At 41.2% G+C, this 20,311-nt stretch overlaps 1 protein-coding gene across 1 annotated transcript; it reads left to right on the forward strand.

Annotated features, from left to right (window-relative positions):
* Positions 1–11,769: 11,769 nt before the first annotated feature.
* Positions 11,770–14,999, forward strand: LOC110368235. Its single transcript, XM_036129773.1, has 6 exons — positions 11,770–12,654; positions 12,850–12,900; positions 13,003–13,359; positions 13,537–13,611; positions 14,023–14,142; positions 14,627–14,999. Exons 1-6 carry the CDS (start codon positions 12,555–12,557, stop codon positions 14,758–14,760), a joined length of 837 nt encoding a protein of 278 aa, XP_035985666.1. The 5' UTR covers positions 11,770–12,554; the 3' UTR covers positions 14,761–14,999.
* The last annotated feature ends 5,312 nt before the right edge of the window (positions 15,000–20,311 follow it).

Here is a 20,311-nt window from a genome sequence, read left to right on the forward strand (position 1 = left end):
ATAGTGTTTTTATAATGTAAAGATTCTCATTGTAAGATGTATTGGTTATTTTTGCCATTTCACTGAAAGAATGAACTGAATTAACTGCACATAATTTGTAAATTAATCACTGTAAAGGTGGGTGTCAGGATTTGTCTTTGATGAACCCAGAACCACACACACAGGACTAAAGTTGAGGAGTTTTATTGACAGGTTTGATGGGATGGTGGGTGATGTAACCAGTAATCCAGGAATACACAGGTACAGGGGTGCAGATTAAGGCAGGAGCTGACAGCCTGGAGAGAGAGAGTCCAAACGAAGCTGGGAGGCTTGGCACTGGGCAGACCTTTCTCAGAGTGACTAGCCAGGTTAGCAGTTCTCAGGAGACACCAGGACAAAAGGCAGAGCTTCACCAGGAACTAGCAACATAAACAAAGTCTTTCAGAGAGACTGGCAGGACTGACCTTAAATGAGAAAGCAAATCAAATCTTCCAAAGCAAAAAGCGAGGACTGGCATGGAGAGGGTGTAGAACGATGACGGGCCGGCAAAGTAGTGACAGCAGAGTGAGGCTTAAGTAGGGAGGCTGGCAGGTGAAATGAGTCTGGCTAATTAGTGGCTGACAGGTGTGACCAGGGTCCGAAATTAACACTCGCCAGTCGCCAAATGCGAGTAAATTTCCCGTTTGGCGAGTGAATTTCAGAGGGCTAGCTGCCACATGGCGAGTAAATGTTTGTACCAAATAAAATAAAAGTAACATAAAAATAACAAAACCCATATGATCCGTTCACAGCTGTCCATCCAGAGCTCAGTCTAGACCCGCCTTCTGCGGTGCTGGTTCAGAATTCTTTCACATTCAGAACCAGTCATGGCTGCACGCTGGATCAGAAAACAGATCTGCTAACCAGATACAGTCTAAAACGCCAATTAGTCTGTTTATAAGTTTCGTTCTTATTACTGTGAATGCAGTAGGCATTCACAGTTCTTGAGATCCTGTTTATCTTTATTACTGTGAATGCAGTAGGCATTCACAGTTATTAAGATCCTCTTTCGCGTTTTTACTGTTTAAAGTTTGATTCGCTTCTCCTCCTACAGTTTTTGTCCGATTTCAACCATTCAACTTTTAAACTATTCAGCTTCTTCTGGAATCGATGGCTATATCTTTTTGTACTTTTAACTTTTCAACTTTTTAAAATATTAAGCTTTTTCTGCAAATTTTCAGCTTTTTTTTCTCCCATAGGAAATTAATGTAATTCACTAAAATTCCGCTCATTTCAGCTGCTTTTTGACAGCTTACTGCTTCAGTCTACTTTCAGCTAGAAACGCCATTCAACTTTTAAAATGTAGTGATATCTTTCAGCTATTATGGTATATTTAAGCTTTTTCATATATTTTACCATTTTCATATAGTACCTCCTTAAAATAATTTTGGCTTTTCAAGAAATTCAGCAAATAACATGCGTTGCTATGGTCGTCAAGGAGGCAGTTATAGAGTGCGCACTCTAGAAATTCAACAAATTCTTCTTCTCCGAACAACTTCTTCTCACTCGCTCAATTGTCAACCTATCTACATAAATTATACATCAAAACGTAGGAATTTTTGTCTGGATTCAGGAAATGTAACCCTCATTGGTGTAGCATTTATAGATTTTTCGCAAATCACCTCAGAGCAACACGAACCCGAAACCTCCCCCATTAATTTTCTATGGAGCTGTTTTGAAAAATGACGTCTGAAAATCCAAAACATCACACGTTTTCGCATCGTTGCTACTCCTAAACCCTTTAGTGTACAGGCATGAGACTTTCACACATGAATGTCCCAACCCTTCTGGCACTCACAAAAAAAGAATTTTTTGGATAACTGTTACGGTTTTGCTGCAGGAACAATTTGTTCAGGAGTAGCGAACGTGCAAAATCCTAAAAATGCTTTAGAGCTGCATTTTTCCACATGATCCACTTTTTTACATCGTCGCTGTGCCTACACCGACTTTTGTACAAACATAAAAATGAGCAACATAGTCCTCAAAAGCCTGCTGATACTCACAGTGAAAGAATTATTTTTATATCTCTTATACTTTTTTAGTTAGAGCGATTTGTTTGGGACAGTTTTTAGAGGATTTTTGAAATTCCTTAAAAATCCCCTTTATATCATAATTTTTAACGCCTTTATTAAAATATTTCCTGCAAAAACCGATAGCAAGTCTTCTTCCCCTATCCGTTAAGAAATAAACGCAGAAAAAATTACGTCTCTACCATTTACGGATCAGGAGATATGGAGCGTTGTGCGAGGCAAAGTTCTCCATTATAACCCAATGGGACTTATTGTGAGCAAAGTGTCTGCACTTGAGTAGACTGGCCCGCTGCAGGTGTGTGAGTGAGTTTCCATGACGACGGAACTCTGAGGGCCAGAGGGAGAAGCTCCATTGGGATACAATGGCAACTTTTGACGCCCGCTGCAGCGGCTGTGATTAATGTAGGAATCTGAAATTGGCACAGTCACTTCCTCTTGACATTTTAAAATTTTCAAGTGACTTTCAGCCATGTGTCACTTTTCTGACCCATTTTGGATTTCACATGCTTTCCTATTGGGCCTTTTTTTCCTAACAGGACCTGGCATGATGCCCAGACACGACCCAATTGGCCAATACAGCACCACCCACCTGTGGGAAATGGTGCTACACGCCATTTTGGTCAAATGTTGAGTTCTGGGCCCAGATGTGGTGAGGCTGAGTTGCTAAAGGAGGACAATCTGACCCATGAACTTTGGTGACCTTTGGTGACATTAAGTATTGGCACCCCTTTTTGAGGCACTTCCCAGTACAGGATTTGGACCAAACTGACAGAGTACAATCACCCGGTGACACTGAACACAACCATGTTAGGGGCTAACGGTTAGCATGTTGCTGATCGGAAGTAGCTCTAGGAAGCTCGGACAAACTTCTGCTTTACAGAGTCTGTACCTCCTTTATACAGAATGCTCCACAATAAGTTTGGGCCTCGTCACGTAAAGCATCTCCAAGTTAGGAGGTGTCAAACATCCAATGCTTTTCAATGGGGGCGAAACCCCTTATACTCCCTAGAAATGCAGGCCCTCATATGGCTACAGTATATTCACGTTTGAAATTCTACTTATGCTTTGTTAAACGATTCAGTGTTTAGAATGAGTTAGGAAATGTTTGGTGCCTTTCCCTCAGTTTTTTCTTCTTCTAATAATTCAGCTATTGTTCTTTCATGTTCAAATTCTTCAACTCTTTCAAATTCTTCAACTCTTTCAAATTCTTCAACTTTTTCAACTTCTTCAATGCTTTTCAGCTATTTTTTCTCTTCTTCAAAGATCTTCTGCATCTTTTGCTTAATCATTCAGCTATCTGCATTCACAGTGCATTTTCGCAGGAAATGCAAATTTTTCTAGTTACTGTGAATGCAGTAGGCATTCACAGTTATTGAGATCCTCTTCCGCCTTTTTACTTTTTAAAGTTTGATTCGCTTCTCCTCCTACAGTTTTTCTCCGATTTCAACCATTCAACTTTTAAACTATTCAGCTTCTTCTGGAATCGATGGCTATATCTTTTTGTACTTATATCTTTTCAACTTTTTAAAATATTCAGCTTTTTCTGCACATTTTCAGCTTTTTTTTCTCCCATAGGAAATGAATGTAATTCACTAAAATTCCGCTCATTTCTGCTGCTTTTTGACAGCTTACTGCTTCAGCCTACTTTCAGCTAGAAACGCCATTCAACTTTTAAAATGTAGTGATATCTTTCAGCTATTATGGTCTATTTCAGCTTTTTCATATCTTTTACCATTTTCATATAGTACCTCCTTAAAATAATTTTGGCTTTTCAAGAAATTCAGCAAATAACATGCGTTGCTATGGTCGTCAAGGAGGCAGTTATAGAGTGCGCACTCTAGAAATTCAACTAATTCTTCTTCTCCGAACAACTTCTTCTCACTCGCTCAATTTTCAACCTATCCACATAAATTATACATCAAAACGTAGGAATTTTTGTCTGGAATCAGGAAATGTAACCCTCATTGGTGTAGCATTTATAGATTTTTCGCAAATCACCTCAGAGCGACACAAAACCGAAACCTCCCCCATTCATTTCCTATGGAGCGGTTTTGAAAAATGATGTCTGAAAATTCAAAACATCACACGTTTTCGCATCGTCGCTACTCCTAAACCGTTTGATGTACATGCATGAGACTTTCACACATGAATGTCCCAACCCTTCTGGCACTCACAAAAAAGGAATTTTGTGGATAACTGTTACGGTTTTTCCGCAGGAACAATTTGTTTGGGAGTAGCGAATGTGCAAAATCCTGAAGACGCTTTGGACCTCCATCACCCCAAATGATCCACTTTTTTACATCGTCGCTGTGCCTACACCGATTTTTGTACAAACATAAAAATGAGCAACATAGTCCTCAAAAGCCTGCTGATACTCACAGTGAAATCATTGTTTTGATATCTCTTATACTTTTTCAGCTAGAGCGATTTGTTCGGGACTGTTTTTAGAGGATTTTGCAAATTCCTTAAAAACCCCCTTTAGATCATAATTTTTTACGCCTTTATTAAACTTTTTCCAGCAAAAAACGATAGCTTTTCTTCTTCCCCTATCCGTTACAAACTAAACGCAGAAAAAATTACATCTCTACCATTTAGGGATCAGGAGATATGAAGCGTTGTTCGGGGCAAAGTTCTCCATTATAATCCAATGGGACTTATTGTGAGCAAAGTGTCTGCACTTTGGTAGACTGGCCGCTGCAGGTGTGTCAGTGAGTTTCCATGACGACGGAACTCTGAGGGCCAGAGGGAGAGGATCAATAGACCCCTTGCATCTGACGTCACTGTCACGTGATCTGGGGTGCGCGCCTCCATCTTGGTGGGCACGCTAGCCTCACAGCCCGTCTACTACATGACAAAACGGGTGATTTAGAGCGTACTTTTAGTTAGTTTATTTTTGGAATCTAAACAATGCCTACGATTTGTTGTGCTCCCAGTTGCACACAGAGGCATTCCAAATCGTTGGATGTACGTTTCTGTCGTTTACCGAAGGAGAAAGGACGAAGAAAGAAATGGATATTTTCAATGAAAAGAGCGCAGGCAGACACTCCCAATGGACTGGAGGGGAGGGCATCATACTACGAGAGAATTTGCAGTCTACACTTCATCTCTGGTAAATACAACTTAATTCTGCTCTATTCATTGTTCTACTTAAATAGCGGCGGAGGGGAGGTGGCGATCGCTACACGGGCCGGAGAAGCGGCCCGTGTAGCGATCGCTACCTCCCCTCCGCCGCTGTCTGTAGCAGCAACAGCGCCGCTGTTGCTGCTACAGACGCTCCACCGCTGTCTGAAGCAGCAACAGCGGCGCTGTTGCTGCTGTAGCCACCGCCGCTGTCTGGAGCAGAAGCCTGCTCCAGACAGCGGCGCTACACGGGCCGGAGAAGCGGCCCGTGTAGCGCCGCTGTCTGAAGCAGCAGACAGCGGCGCTACACGGGCCGCTGTCTGCTGCTTCAGACAGCGGCGCTACGGCGGCTGCTATAGCGATCGCTACACGGGCCGGAGAAGCCGCTGTTGCTGCTGTAGCGATCGTTACACTGACCGGAGAGCCGCCGCTGTCTGAAGCAGCAGACAGCAGCGGCTCTCCGGCTGTTGCTGCACCCGCTTCCTGCTGCTCCAGACAGCGACGGCTCTCCGGCCAGTGTAACGATCGCCACCTCCCCTCCGCCCGTTCACGGGCGCTAGTACTTCTATGTTTACGCTGCAATGTCGCCGACACCCCACCCATTTTAACAAGACAAAAACACCTAAATAATCTGTAGTGAGTGATGTTTTTTTAACCTACCGGGCGGGTCTTCCTCTCTGCTTTCTGCTGTAACACAAACATGTCTGAACATCCATCCATCCATTTTCTGACCCTCTTAATCCCTCATGGCGTCGCGGGCATTGCTGGAGCCTTTTTCCTGATATAAAATAATTGCAGCCTTCCAGTGGTTTCAGGGGCTTTGGTGCTCTCTTGTCCGTACTGGCCTGCGTGTTTATAAAGCAGCTGTATATGTCGCGGTACGAAACGCTTGGCCAGCATTTCACAGACTCGCTCCGTCCCTTCAGGCTTTTGCTGTGTGGATCTGGCAATCTGATACCATCAACCATCAACTTACTCTTAAAACGATCTTGTGATACGTTATCTAAAGAAGAAAAATACATGGAGAACTCGTCATTTTGTCAAATGGCGTGCCAACCAATATGGCCGCCACGCAAGGGGTTCTGGGTAACGGAGTCACGTGGTTGCAAGGGGTCTATTGAGATAGAATGGCAACTTTCGACGCTCACCGCAGTTGCTGTGATTAATGTAGGAATCTGAAATTCGCACAGTCACTTCCTCTTGACATTTTAAAATTTTTAAGTGACTTTCAGCTATGTGTCATTTTTCTACCCCATTTTGGATTTCACATGCTTTCCTATTGGGCCTTTGCTTCCAACAGGACCTGGCATGATGCCCAGACACGTCCCAATTGGCCAATACAGCACCACCCACCTGTGGGAAATGGCGCTACTAACCATTTTGGTCAAATATTGAGTTCTGGGCCCAGATGTGGTGAGGCTGAGTTGCTAAAGGAGGCCAATCTGACCCATGAACTTTGGTGACGTTTGGCGACATTAAGTATTGGCACCCCTATTTGAGGCACTTCCCAGTACAGGATTTGGACCAAACTGACAGAGTACAATCACCCGGTGATCCTGAGCACAACCATGTTAGCGGCTAATGGTTAGCATGTTGCAAATTGGAAGTAGCTCTAGAAAGCTCGGACAAACCTCTGCTTTACAGAGTCTGTACCTCCTTTATACAGAATGCTCCACAATAAGTTTGGGCCTCGTGACGTAAAGCATCTCCAAGTTAGGAGGTGTCAAACATCCAATGCTTTTCAATGGGGGCGAAACCCCTTATACTCCCTAGAAATGCAGGCCCACAATATGGCAACAGTATATTCAAGTTTGAAATTCTACTTATGCTTTGTTAAATGATTCAGTGTTTAGAATGAGTTAGGAAATGTTTGGTGCCTTTCCCTCAGTTTTTTCTTCTTCTAATAATTCAGCTATTGTTCTTTCATGTTCAAATTCTTCAACTCTTTCAAATTCTTCAACTTTTTCAACTTCTTCAATGCTTTTCAGCTATTTTTTCTCTTCTTCAAAGATCTTCTGCATCTTTTGCTTAATCATTCAGCTATCTGCATTCACAGTGCATTTTCGCAGGAAATGCAATTTTTTCTAGTTCTTTATTATTATTACTGTGAATGCAGTAGGCATTCACAGTTATTGAGATCCTCCTTCACGTTTTTACTGTTTAAAGTTTGATTCGCTTCTCCTCCTACAGTTTTTGTCCGATTTTAACCATTCAACTTTTAAACTATTCAGCTTCTTCTGGAATCGATGGCTATATCTTTTTGTACTTTTAACTTTTCAACTTTTTAAAATATTCAGCTTTTTCTGCAAATTTTCACCTTTTTTTTCTCCCATAGGAAATTAATGTAATAAACTAAAATTCCGCTCATTTCAGCTGCTTTTTGACAGCTTACTGCTTCAGCCTACTTTCAGCTAGAAACGCCATTCAACTTTTAAAATGTAGTGATATCTTTCATCTATCATGGTATATTTCAGCTTTTTCATATATTTTACCATTTTCATATAGTACCTACTTGAAATAATTTTGGCTTTTCAAGAAATTCAGCAAATAACATGCGTTGCTATGGTCGTCAAGGAGGCAGTTATATATTGCACACTCTAGAAATTCAACAAATTCTTCTTCTCCGAACAACTTCTTCTCACTCGCTCAATTTTCAACCTATCCACATACATTATACATCAAAACGTAGGGATTTTTGTCTGGATTCAGGAAATGTAACCCTCAGTGGTGTAGCATTTATAGTTTTTTCACAAATCACCTCAGACCGCCAACAAGTCCAAACCCTCGTCATTCATTTCCAATGGAGCGATTGTGAAAAATGACACCTGAAAATCCCAAACCACATGTTTTCAAATCATCGCTACTCCTAAACCGTTTAATGTACAGGCATCAGACTTTCACACATTCAAGTCCAGGCCCTTCTGGCACTCACAAAAAATGAATTTTGTGGAAAACTGTTACGGTTTGGCCGCAGGCACAATTTGTTCGGGAGTAGCAAATGTGCAAAATCCTGAAAACCCTTTGGACCTCCATCCCCCCAAATGATCCACTTTTTTACATCGTCGCCATGCCTACACCGATTTTTGTACAAACATAAATATGAGCAACATAGTCCTCAAATCCCTGCTGATTGTCACTGTAAAATAATTATTTTGAAATCTCTTATACTTTTTCAGCTAGAGCAATTTGTTCAGGACCCTTTTTGGAGGATTTCTGCATTTCCATAAAAATCCCGTTTGTATTATAATTTTTTACGCCTTTATTAAAATATTTCTAGCAAAACCGGATAACTTGTATTCTTCTTCTATCCGTTACGAAATAAACGCAGAAAAAATTACGTCTCTGCCATTTACAGATCAGGAGATATAAAGTGTTGTGCGAGGCAAGGTTCTCCATTATAATCCAATGGACAGAGTCTGACGCAAAGTGTCTGCACTTCGGTAGAATGGCCAGCTGCAGGCGTGAGTGAGTTTCCATGACGACAGAACTCTTCTGGCCTGCGGTTACTACAGGTCAGGGACAGGCTCTATTGGGATAAAATGGCAACTTTCGACACCCACTGCAGTTGCTGTGATGAATGTAGAAATCTGAAATTCGCACAGTCTCTTCCTCTTAACATTTTAAATTTTCCAAGTGATTATCAGGCATGTGTGAAATTTCTGTCACTTTTTGGATTCCACATGCTTTCCTATTGGGCCTCTGACTCCAACAGGACCTGGCAGGATGCCCAGACATGACCCCCCCCCCCCCCCGGCCTAAACAGCACCACCCACCTGTGGGAAATGGCACTACACACCATTTTGGTCAAATGTTGAGTTCTGGCCCCAGATTTGGTGAGGCTGAGTTGCTAGAGGCGGCCGATCTCACCCATGAACTTTGGTGACGTTTGGTGACATTAAGTATTGGCAACCTTTTTGAGGCCCTTCCCAGTACAAGATTTGGCTATTGGACCAAACTAACAGAGTACCATCACACGGTGATACTGAACACAACCATGTTAGCGGCTAACGGTAAGCATGTTGCTAACCGGAAGTAGCCCTAGGAAGCTCGTACAAACTTCTGCTTCACAGAGTCTGTACTTCCTTTAAAGAGAAAGCTCCACAATAAATTTGGCCTACATCGCTTAAAGCATCTCCAAGCTATGAAGTGTCAAACATCCATTGCTTTTCAATGGGGGGCGAAACCCCTTATACTCCTAGAAATGCAGGCCCACATATGGCTACAGTATATTCAAGTTTGAAATTCTACTTCTGCTTTGTTAAACGATTCAGTGTTTAGAATGAGTTAGGAGATGTTTTTCTTCTTTTAATCATTCAGCAATTGTTCTTTCATGTTCAAATTCTTCAACTTTTTCAAATTCTTCAATGCTTTTAAGCTATTTTTTCTCTTCTTCAAAGAACTTCTGCATCTTTTGCTCAGTCATTCAGCTTACTGCATTCACAGTGCATTTTCGCAGGAAATGCACATTTTTCTAGTTACTGTGAATGCAGTAGGCATTCACAGTTCTTGAGATCCTGTTTCTCTTTATCAAGTGAGAATGCTATACAGCATTCTCACTTATTGTTTTCCTGTTTTTCTTTATTTTTATTATTATTATTATTATTATTATTCCGTACGTTTTTCGACTTCCTACTAGTTCTGCATTTTTCAACCGATTTCAACCATTCTGGTATCAAAACGTTCAGCTCCTTCAGGACATTACTGCTAAGACTTTTGGTAATTATAACTTTTATAATATTTAAAATATTCAACTTTTTGTAACTTTTTTGCTCTCATTCAAATGAATGGAGAATCCTTCAAATTCTTCAAATATTTCAGCTTTTTGACAGCTTACTGCTTCAGCCTACTTTCAGCTAGAAATGCCATTCAACTTTTAAAATGTAGTGATATCTTTCAGCTATTATGGTATAGTTCAGCTTTTTCATATCTTTTACCATTTTCATATAGTACCTCCTTAAAATAATTTTGGCTTTTCAAGAAATTCAGCAAATAACATGCGTTGCTATGGTTGTCAAGGAGCCTCTGTTAGAGTGCGCACTCTAGAAATTCAACAAATTCTTCTTCTCCGAACAACTTCTTCTCACTCGCTCAATTTTCAACCTATCCACATAAATTATACATCAAAACGTAGGAATTTTTGTCTGGATTCGGAAAATGTAACCATCATTGGTGTGGGATTTATAGATTTTTCGCAAATCACCTCAGAGCGACACTAACCCGAAACCTTCCCCATTCATTTCCTATGGAGCGGTTTTCAAAAATGACACCTGGAAATCCAAAACATCACATGTATTTACATCGTCACTACTCCTAAACCGTTTCATGTACAGGCACGAGACTTTCACACATTCATGTCCAGACCCTTCTGGCACTCACAAAAGAGAAATTTTGTCGATAAATGTTATGGTTTTGCCGCAGGAACAATTTGTTCGGGAGTAGCGTTTTGGGAAAAAGCTAAAACAGGATCAGACTTCAATCTCCCCAAATGAGGCACTTTTCTACATCGTCGCTACTCCTAAACCGTTTTATGTACAGGCATGAGACTTTCACACATGAATGTCCCGACCCTTCTGGCACTCATAAAAAAGGAATTTTGTGGATAACTGTTACGGTTTTTCCGCAGGAACAATTTGTTCGGGAGTAGCGAATGTGCAAAATCCTTAAAACGCTTTGGAGCTTCATTCTTCCACATCATCCACTTTTTACATCGTCGCTGTGCCTACACCGATTTTTGTACAAACCTAAAAATGAACTCCATAGTCCTCAAAAGCCTGCTGATACTCAGAGTGAAAGAATTATTTTGATATCTCTTATACTTTTTCAGCTACAGCGATTTGTTCGGGAACCTTTTCAGCGGATTTCTGAAAATCGCTAAAAATTCCCTTTATATCATAATTTTTTACGCCTTTATTAAACTTTTTCCAGCAAAAACCGATAGCATGTCTTCTTCCCCTATCCGTTAAGAATTAAACGCTGAAAAAATTACATCTCTACCATTTACGGAACAAGAGATATGGAGCGTTGTTTGAGGCAAAGTTTTCCATTATAATCCAATAGCAGCAGAGAGACATAGGAGACACCTTCTGTCACTTTTTAATCCGATTTTGATGGATTAAAAAGGGGCGGGGCGATTAAAAAGGGGCGGGGCTTATTTTTTAATTGACCTTTAGATGACGTAATAATTAAACGATATAAAATTTATATTAAACGATATCAAATTTATATTAAACGATATAAAGTTTATATTAAACGATATAAATTTTATATTAAACGATATAAAGATTTATTCTTATCTTAAGCAATAATTAATCGATATAAAATTTATATTAAATGATATAAAGTTTATATTAAATGATATCAAATTTATATTAAATGATATCAAATTTATATTAATTGATATCAAATTTATGTCAAAATTTAATTAATCCATCAACTTGCCGGAAGTCCCGCCTCCATTACCATTAATCGGATAAATAATCCATCAACTTGCCGGATGTCCCGCCTCCATTTCCGGTCCCCCCTGCCGGAAGTCCCGCCTATATGACATTATTAATATAAACCATTAATTTTACTATATTGATTATTTAATTCATTTATATACATCCAAATATTTTAATTCATTTATTCACATTTAATTATTTAATTCCTTTATTCACATCCAATTATTTTAATTTATTCACATTTAATTATTTATCTTATATACGCTCAATTTTGACGCTCAGCAGCAGCATAGCAGTCAGACTTACGTAATATTTGCTGAATTCCTATCATACGGAGCAAAACCTCCCGCACCGTTTGCGCAGAAATAATCCGGAGGACCCTTTAAGAAAACCTCTATTCGTCTTTAGTCCTCCCTCCAAACTAAATGCATTTACAGCGGTGTCTGTTGGATCACGAACTCAGGAGATCTGTTAGGGCGAGAGCACGCGTGTGGGCTTTGGAAGATGCAAATCAGTTATTTCACAGTGACTGCAGCTCGGCCGCTGACCAGCACACAACACCTTTTTTAGACATGGGTAATAAGTAGAAGCAGGAAACAAATCAGTTATTTCGCAGTGACCACAGCTCTGCAGCTGACCAGCACACAACACCTTTTTTTTTTTAGACGTAGGTAATAAGCAGAAGCAGGAAAAAAATCAGTTATTTCGCAGTGACCGCAGCACGGCCGCTGACCAGCGCACAAGACCTTTTTTAGACATAGGTAATAAGCAGAAGCAGGAAACAAATCGGTTATCTAGCTGAACAGACGCAGCTCAGCGATACACGTAACAACGGTTTCAGATTATGTCACTAAAACTCAACACTCTCTTGGTAAACGCAACCTCTCAGAGACTTGTATAAAAATGCCCCATCCAGTGCAATGCATTCACGGGATGAAAGCTCATCATGTCAGAAGCAGCACGGGTCGTAACTAACGCTCAGATTCACGCCGATGGCCACAGCACAGGGTCCACGCAGACGCTACAGCATGGCACGCGTTTCGCTGGTAAGTCCGCTCTTTAAATTAATATAATGTAACGATTATATGTCTTAGTTCTTTCAACCGGGTCTGTTTAGGACGCTGAACACACAGCGTAGGGGGAATCCCTCCGTGACGTTTTAGGGAATCCTGTCTCTGACGTTATGTGATGGTGTAGGATTGTCACGGCAGTATCATAATATATTTTTAATTATTTTTCAGACCTCGCAGGCCGCGACCTCGATGACATTGTGTTGACACAGACGGATTTAGGTGATATTTACTTTCATTTTCTAAATATATCCGCGATAAAATCCTAATACATCATTCTAAACATGTTTCTTTTTTTTTTCTTTTTTTTCTTTTTCCTTTTAGACTTTTTAGATGGACTCGCCCAAAACTCATATCAAAACCCTTACCAACAGCTCAACACTCGCCAGCCTGCAGTTTGCTCTGACACTGCAGTGGGGGGAATTCAACGCGTAAACAAGTTGCGTCGAAGCCGGCCCAGAAGCGAAACCCGCCAAGAGTCCAGCCCTAAACGAGAACCGGTACAAGTCATAGATCTGGTTACCCCTTTACCGGTTCGCCGACCTCTCTTCTCTCAGACATCGGCACCCGGGATTCTGCCAGCAGCCCCGAAACCTCGCCAGCCGGCCACGGCTGCTGTACAAACCTCCCTGCAAAACACTCTCATCCGAACGACTCCATCAGCAAATCCAACAACACCTCGTAAGTTTACTATTCTTTATAACTCTGAAAAACAATAGTTTTGTGCACAACAAGCGTGGGTTCCAAACCCAGGTAAACCTAAATCTATTGGTTTTTCCTTCTTATGTATTTATTTCTGTTGCAACCAATGTATGCGTGTAACGCGCTCCGTTTAAAAGCAATGTTTCCCGTCTGCAGGAAGAGATCCCCCAGCTGCTGCTGCTGCAGGAGACAACACTGAGTTACACGCGACAAGCACCCCTCCATCAAACGGTGAGTTACAAATTTTATTTTTTCTCTTCATTTATTTTTCTTCATTTATTTTGTTATAGTCTTAAACTAAATGTTTAAAGTAGTTTTCTGTACGGTTCAAACTTACTGTATGTGTGTGTGTGTGTGTGTGTGTGTGTGTGTGTGTGTGTGTGTGTGTGTGTGTGTATGTGTGTTTGTTCTGCTATCTTACTGAGTACATTCAACAAAGTGAGGACATGTTGGATGTTCCTCATGTGTGTGTGTGTGTGTGTTTGAATCAGACCTCTGCTGCTTGCACCCTCTCACCATTTTTCACCTATATGCTGTATAATTAGCCTTCTTATATATAAATTAAAATGTATATATATATATTAATTTATTTAATTTTGTTTATTTACTTATTTAATATATAATTATACTTTTTTTTTGCAGCCCTTGATGCAATCCAGAGAAGACCCAACCTTGTTGAACTATGTTCTACTCTTGAGAAATTCCACCAAGTAATTCCGATTCTTGTCAAGAAAGTGGTTACGCTTCGAAGACTTGTTGCGGGTAAATCTTAATTTCAACTAATTTCTATACCATACAATAAATAATATGAATAAATCCCTGTGTCCCTCTTTACTAAATGTCGGTATTTACAACTAGTTTATTATATCGAATGAATGTTTTTTTTTTTTTTTTTTTTTTTTACTTCCACATATGAATTTACTATTTTTCTACATTTAGGGCACCGCATAATAAAGTGAATAAAACCTATGCGTCCTTCTTTTCTTCATTATATCATAATGAATCAATGCATTAACCTATTTCTATGTATGAAACAATTTCTTCTACAATTAGGTTACGTATAATAAATTCCTGTTCATACTATACAATAAATATCTATAAGTACAATTATGATATCATTATATTTTCACCTCTTCTTATATATATATATATATATAACCACAGTTTTTTTTTCTAGAATTATCTTGTAATATAATAAATTAATCTTTTATTCTATCCTAATTATAGTTGTTCTCTTCTATTGCAGAATCGGACTCCATCATTCAACAAATCCCATTCTACGATCACGAGGCTACCTACTACTGCTTGAAATCTGAGGAGCTTCTGAAAACCTGCACATTTCTCCTGAAAGAAATCTCCAAGGCCTCCACACTACAGTAGAGTTAACCTTTTAAATTGTGACCTCTGTAAACATGGATAGTCAGCAAATGAGAGATTCTTTGTATCAAATTGTTCAAGCTGTGAATGAACTCCGTAATCTCCCTGTGCAGCCTGCAACCGAATTTTTCAATCTAACCCCAAATTCCCCCGTCAGAATTCAGACGGGCCCATATTGGGATCATGAACGTTTACTATCTGTAGAACAAGCCATCGAACGAATAAACAATTCTCTCTCTCAACCATCCTCGCCTCAAAATAATTCGTTAGAGTTTCAACAGGAAGTTACAAATGCTTTAAATGAAATCACACAAATGGTTAATGAGCATCAAAATCACCCTATTCAACATGTGTCTGATTCTTTCAATGTACCTCCACATTTGCCATCCAGGTTAGAACAAGCAATCCATCAATTAAATGTTTCTCTCTCTCAAACATTTAGCCCAAATCCTACAAATGCTGAGTCTCAACAACACGGTGGGGCTCTTGTAGAAAACGGTGAACAAAATCCCTCTGGTTCTTCCAATACTGCTTTGCCAAATCCCACATCCAACCAGCCTCAACAGCCATCTCTCATTGCACCCGATCGAGCGGATCAGCCCTGCACCAGTCATGGACAGTCAGCTGTAAACGGCTCTGAACAGGCTCTTACACCCAGCATTCAACGTGATAGTTTCAATGTTACAGAAATAAGACGTCATTTCAACGTGGCTGCCACGCGCCCCGGTGACGTCCCCAACCCCGCTGAATTTTACACCCAAATCTATCATATTCTCATCGAGCTCGCAGAGTCAGCTGCTCGCCTTGCCTCTCGTAATGATATTATTCAGTTAGAAATCAGCGGGGAAGGATTTTCTCATCATACAATCGTTCAAGTAAATGGTGAAGGGGATTCAATTCTGCATGCATTTCAGGAATTTTTAGACAGTTTAACGCAGTCAAACGCTGAATTGCCAGACAACTTAGAACTGATCCTTCAGGTTGTAAGAAACCCTCATGGAGGTGTCAAACGTAAAGCTGATAAAACATTGGACTGTGAACTGATTCGTAAAAAACGTCGACATTTGTATATCGTTACCAATCGTTCTGATCAGCTATGTTTTTCAATCAGTCTTGCCCATCTCTGTAACCCGGCTTTTACAGATGCCCAAGCCGTGCAGCAAGCCATGCTTTGGCAACGCTCGGCGGGGCTCACTGAGCAAACCCCCGTCACTTTCAGTGACGTGCAAAGATTTGAAAAGATTGTCAACCGGAAAATTGTTGTTTTCTATAAAGATAGCAAGGACACACTGCTTCGTAAATTCGAGACCGACTTTTCAGATCGTTCAAATCCTCTTTTTCTGCTTCTGTTCAGAAACCATTATTACGGAATAAAAAGCTTGAAAGGTTTCACCGGAGCCAACCGCATTTGCAGCTATTGCTATGCCGGTTTCCAAAACATCAACAGGCATAACTGTGAGGGTCGTTGTTCAGTCTGCCTCGATTCGAACTGTACTCTCCAACAGTACAACTCTGTACAATGCACAGATTGTAACCGGATCTGTCGTAATTCATTCTGCTTTGATAAGCACAAACAGCCCACACTGAGACCTAACCTCGGGAAGCATGTGAGTAACTGCGAAACCACTAAATTCTGTCCTCTGTGTAAAAAGCTATATGATCTAGCAGCAGGCGGGGGTAGCAAGCCTCACGAGTGTTCGATAAAATGCAAGGTCTGTCATCAGAAAGTGTCTGGCGGAGCTGATGTAACGTTAAACGAACACCAGTGTTACATTCAACCCACACTGACAGACCGTCAGCTCGGCAATAAACTAGTTTTTTTTGATTTTGAAACTTTTACTGATCCAACCGGTAAGCACATTCCATTCCTTGTCTACGCAAAAACTTTGGCGGGAGATGTCTGGTACTCTTACGGATTGAACTGTGTGAGGGATTTTCTGCTCCATTTTAGGAGACCACTGTATAAAGGTTCCACTTTCTTAGCCCACAACAGTCGTGGGTTTGACTCTTACTTGATTCTGAGTGCAATGGTTCAGCTGGGTATTAAACCGTACCTCATCACACAGGGGAGCAAAATCCTCTGTTTTACTGAACCTGATTATTGCTTGAAATTCATCGACAGTCTTTCATTCCTTACCATGAAACTCAGTCAAATGCCAAAAGCATTAGGCTTCACCGATCACAGTAAAGGATTTTTCCCTCACTTGTTCTCCTCTGAGAAGACTTTAAACTATGTGGGTCCGCTTCCTCCCCCCAGCTTCTATGGGGTAGAGCGCATGAATCCCGCTGAACAGGAACGGTTTTCCACTTGGTACAGCGAGGCTTGTAAACAACCCTTTGACTTTCAGAAAGAAGCTCTTTATTATTGTCAAAACGATGTGGAGATTCTTTTCAAGGCTTGTGTGAAATTCAGAGAAGAGTTCTTTAAAGAGACGAACGTGGATCCTTTAAACTGCATCACTATTGCCTCAGCTTGTATGAAAGTTTTCACATCCAATTTCCTCCCTCCTAACACTCTCGCGATCCCCTCCCCGGTGGATTACCGGCGGCAGTGTAAGACGTTTTCGGACGCGTCCATTCAGTGGTTAGAATGGATGGCTTTGGAACGCGGCATTTTCATTCAGCATGCGCTGAATAAAGGTGAAATGACGGTCGGTCCCTATCAGGTCGATGGATACGCGGAGGTTCAAGGGGTGAAAAATGTGTTTGAGTTCAACGGGTGTTTTTACCACGGTTGTCCCACTTGCTTTCCACCCAACCAGACCTGTCCTCTCAGGGGCGTTTGCTTTGAGGCGATCTACTCTGCTACCACTGAGAGAGCCAGGTTATTGCAGTCGGTTTACGGTGTGCAATTAGAAATCATGTGGGAACACGACTGGATTCTGATGAAGACATCGCACCCAAGTCTCACAAGGTTTCTGCAGTGTTTCAACGCACCGGAGCCTCTTTCCCCGCGACATGCCTTATACGGCGGTCGTACTTGTGCTCTCAGACTCCGGTACATGGCTGGGGAGGAGGAATCGGTTCATTATGTAGATTTCACCTCGTTGTACCCGTACGTTAACGCAAATTGCCCCTATCCTCTCGGGCACCCCAAAATCATTTGCAAAGATTTTGACGATCCGCGTAACTATTTCGGGTTCATCAGGGCAACTGTGTTTCCACCCCGCGGTCTGTTTTTCCCCGTTTTGCCGTACAAGACATCTACCGGTAAACTTGTGTTCACTCTCTGCCATGCTTGCGCCGAAATTAACTACCAGACAGGTCCTTGCAGCCACTCTGACCAAGAGAGAGCGTTGACGGGGGTATGGGTAACCCTTGAATTCAACAAAGCTCTTGAACTTGGTTATCGCCTCGCTAAAATCACAGAGGTTTGGCATTTTGAAAAACAAAGCAGTTCAATCTTTAAACCGTATATACACACTTTTCTCAAGGGTAAGCAGGAAGCTTCAGGTTTCCCCGCTGAAGCGACGGATGAGGAGAGCAGGTTAGAATATGTGGCAGACTACAAACGTAACCAAGGCATCCAGCTGGATGTGGAGAAGATTGAGGTCAATCCTGCTAAAAGGCAAGTGGCTAAACTGTGTTTGAACAGTTTTTGGGGGAAATTTGCACAGAGAAACGACCTGGCTCAAACTACCATTGTGAAAGAGTCTGATGAGTTTTTTAACTTCCTGTTTTCAGGTAAATATACTGTGAGCTACTTTCACTTTCTGAACGATGAGATGTGTATGGTTCAATGGAAATACAACAAGCGATGCATCTCTCCCCCCAACAAGGTGAATAATGTGTTTATCGCAGCATTCACCACAGCACACGCGCGGTTGAAACTCTTCACCTGTCTCGAACGACTTCAAGAACGCGTTTTGTACATTGACACAGACAGTCTGATCTATGTGGTTAAACCGGGTCAGACCTCCCTCGAGCTGGGAAATTATTTGGGGGATTTAACAGATGAGCTGGGAGGTGATACCATACAGCAATTTGTTTCAACAGGCCCCAAAAGCTACGCTTACCAGACAAAAAACCAGAAAAAAGTTGTGATGCGATGTAAAGGTATCACTCAAACTCAGGAATGCAGTGAGAGAGTGAATTTTGACAGTGTGAAAGACCTGGTAGAAGGCTATCTGCAGGGGTCTACAGGGGAGGTTTTAGAAGCTCCGCAGCATACCATCAGGAGGGATAAAAGAAACTTCCAGCTTCAAAATGTGACATTTCGGAAAAAGTTCCGCGTGGTGTATGACAAGAGAAGGCTTTTTCCTGACGGAACAACTCTCCCTTTCGGTTACTAAAAAGGTTAACTGAGAATGTCGCTCTCCGGTGAAACACAGGAGATTGAATTTGACCCTAGATTCAAAACCCCTTTTTCATGTCTTATAGTAGGTCCGAGCGGGTGTGGAAAATCTTTTTTTGTTAAAAGTGTTTTGCAGAATTGTAACCATGTTATGGATGTTGTACCTGTAAATATTGTATGGATTTACACATCTCTTCAACCCATGTATGCTGAATTGCAGAGAACCAATAAAAGGATTAAATTCATCGAAGGACTACCTCATTCTTTTGATGATGAAAATCTGTTTCCTCCTGATCAGAATCATTTGGTTATATTGGACGATGTAATTTTCCAGGCTTCGGAGCATCCAGAAGTGGTCAAGATTTTTACGCAATATAGACATCACAGAAATATGAGCGTGATGATGTTGACTCAGAATGTGTTTCATCAAGGCAAGTATAGTCGTACCATCAGCTTAAACACTAATTATATGGTGTTGTTTAAGAACCCCAGAGATAAACTGCAGCTGAATATATTGGCCCGTCAGATGTTCCCGTCAGAAAAAACGTTCTTTATGGAGAGTTTTCAAGATGCCACCAGAGAACCCCACGGGTATTTAATCGTGGATCTGACTCCCACTTGCCCAGATCGTTTCAGACTGAGAACAGGAATGCTCCCTGGTCAGTGGCCCGCTGTGTATTTACCCAAGTTAAATTAATTCACCATGTCGACGCGCATAAAAAGGAACGCACCTCTATTCAGAGCTCTGTATCACGCTACCCCTCAGAAACGGAAAGACATTCTCGCTCACTGCTCACCGGATTTTCTTAAAGCCTTGTGTGAAATAGCTCTGAATATCTTAAAAGGTAACGTTAAAATATCTCCTCCTCAACATAAAAAACTGGAAAAGCAGAAAAAGATTATCAGACTGCTGGCTGATAAAAAAACGGGTTTAAAACGCAAACAGTTAGCTCTGAAAAATCAAACGGGTGGGTTTATTCTCCCCCTGCTGAGTGTTGTGGCCCCTTTAATCGGAGAGGTGGTGGGGGGTCTCATCAGGAGATGAGAAAATGTCTCTTAGGACGGCACAAAAGATGTACCTCGTTTCTCCACATCACTTCAAACGTTTGAGCCCGTCAGAGCCTTCTATCAGACAGACGGCTGAAGAGGATTTGGATTCTAAAATGAGGGAGATATTGAATGAACCGGGACTGAGTTCTTATGAAAAAATTAAAAGGTATAACGGTCTGCTGCAAAGATATCTGACTCTAATGAAACAAG

The sequence above is a fragment of the Fundulus heteroclitus genome, unplaced genomic scaffold (assembly GCF_011125445.2).
Source record: "Fundulus heteroclitus isolate FHET01 unplaced genomic scaffold, MU-UCD_Fhet_4.1 scaffold_216, whole genome shotgun sequence".
NCBI classification, from domain to species: Eukaryota; Metazoa; Chordata; class Actinopteri; order Cyprinodontiformes; family Fundulidae; genus Fundulus; species Fundulus heteroclitus.

What these genes read in the sequence shown, in the direction of transcription:
- LOC110368235 (XM_036129773.1), top strand. Translation starts at nt 12,555, where the DNA reads ATGTCAGAAGCAGCACGGGTCGTAACTAACGCTCAGATTCACGCCGAT. An exon ending in GCATGGCACGCGTTTCGCTG is followed by an intron (nt 12,655 to 12,849) that starts GTAAGTCCGCTC and finishes ATTATTTTTCAG; the next exon opens with ACCTCGCAGGCCGCGACCTC. An exon ending in GCTTCGAAGACTTGTTGCGG is followed by an intron (nt 14,143 to 14,626) that starts GTAAATCTTAAT and finishes CTTCTATTGCAG; the next exon opens with AATCGGACTCCATCATTCAA.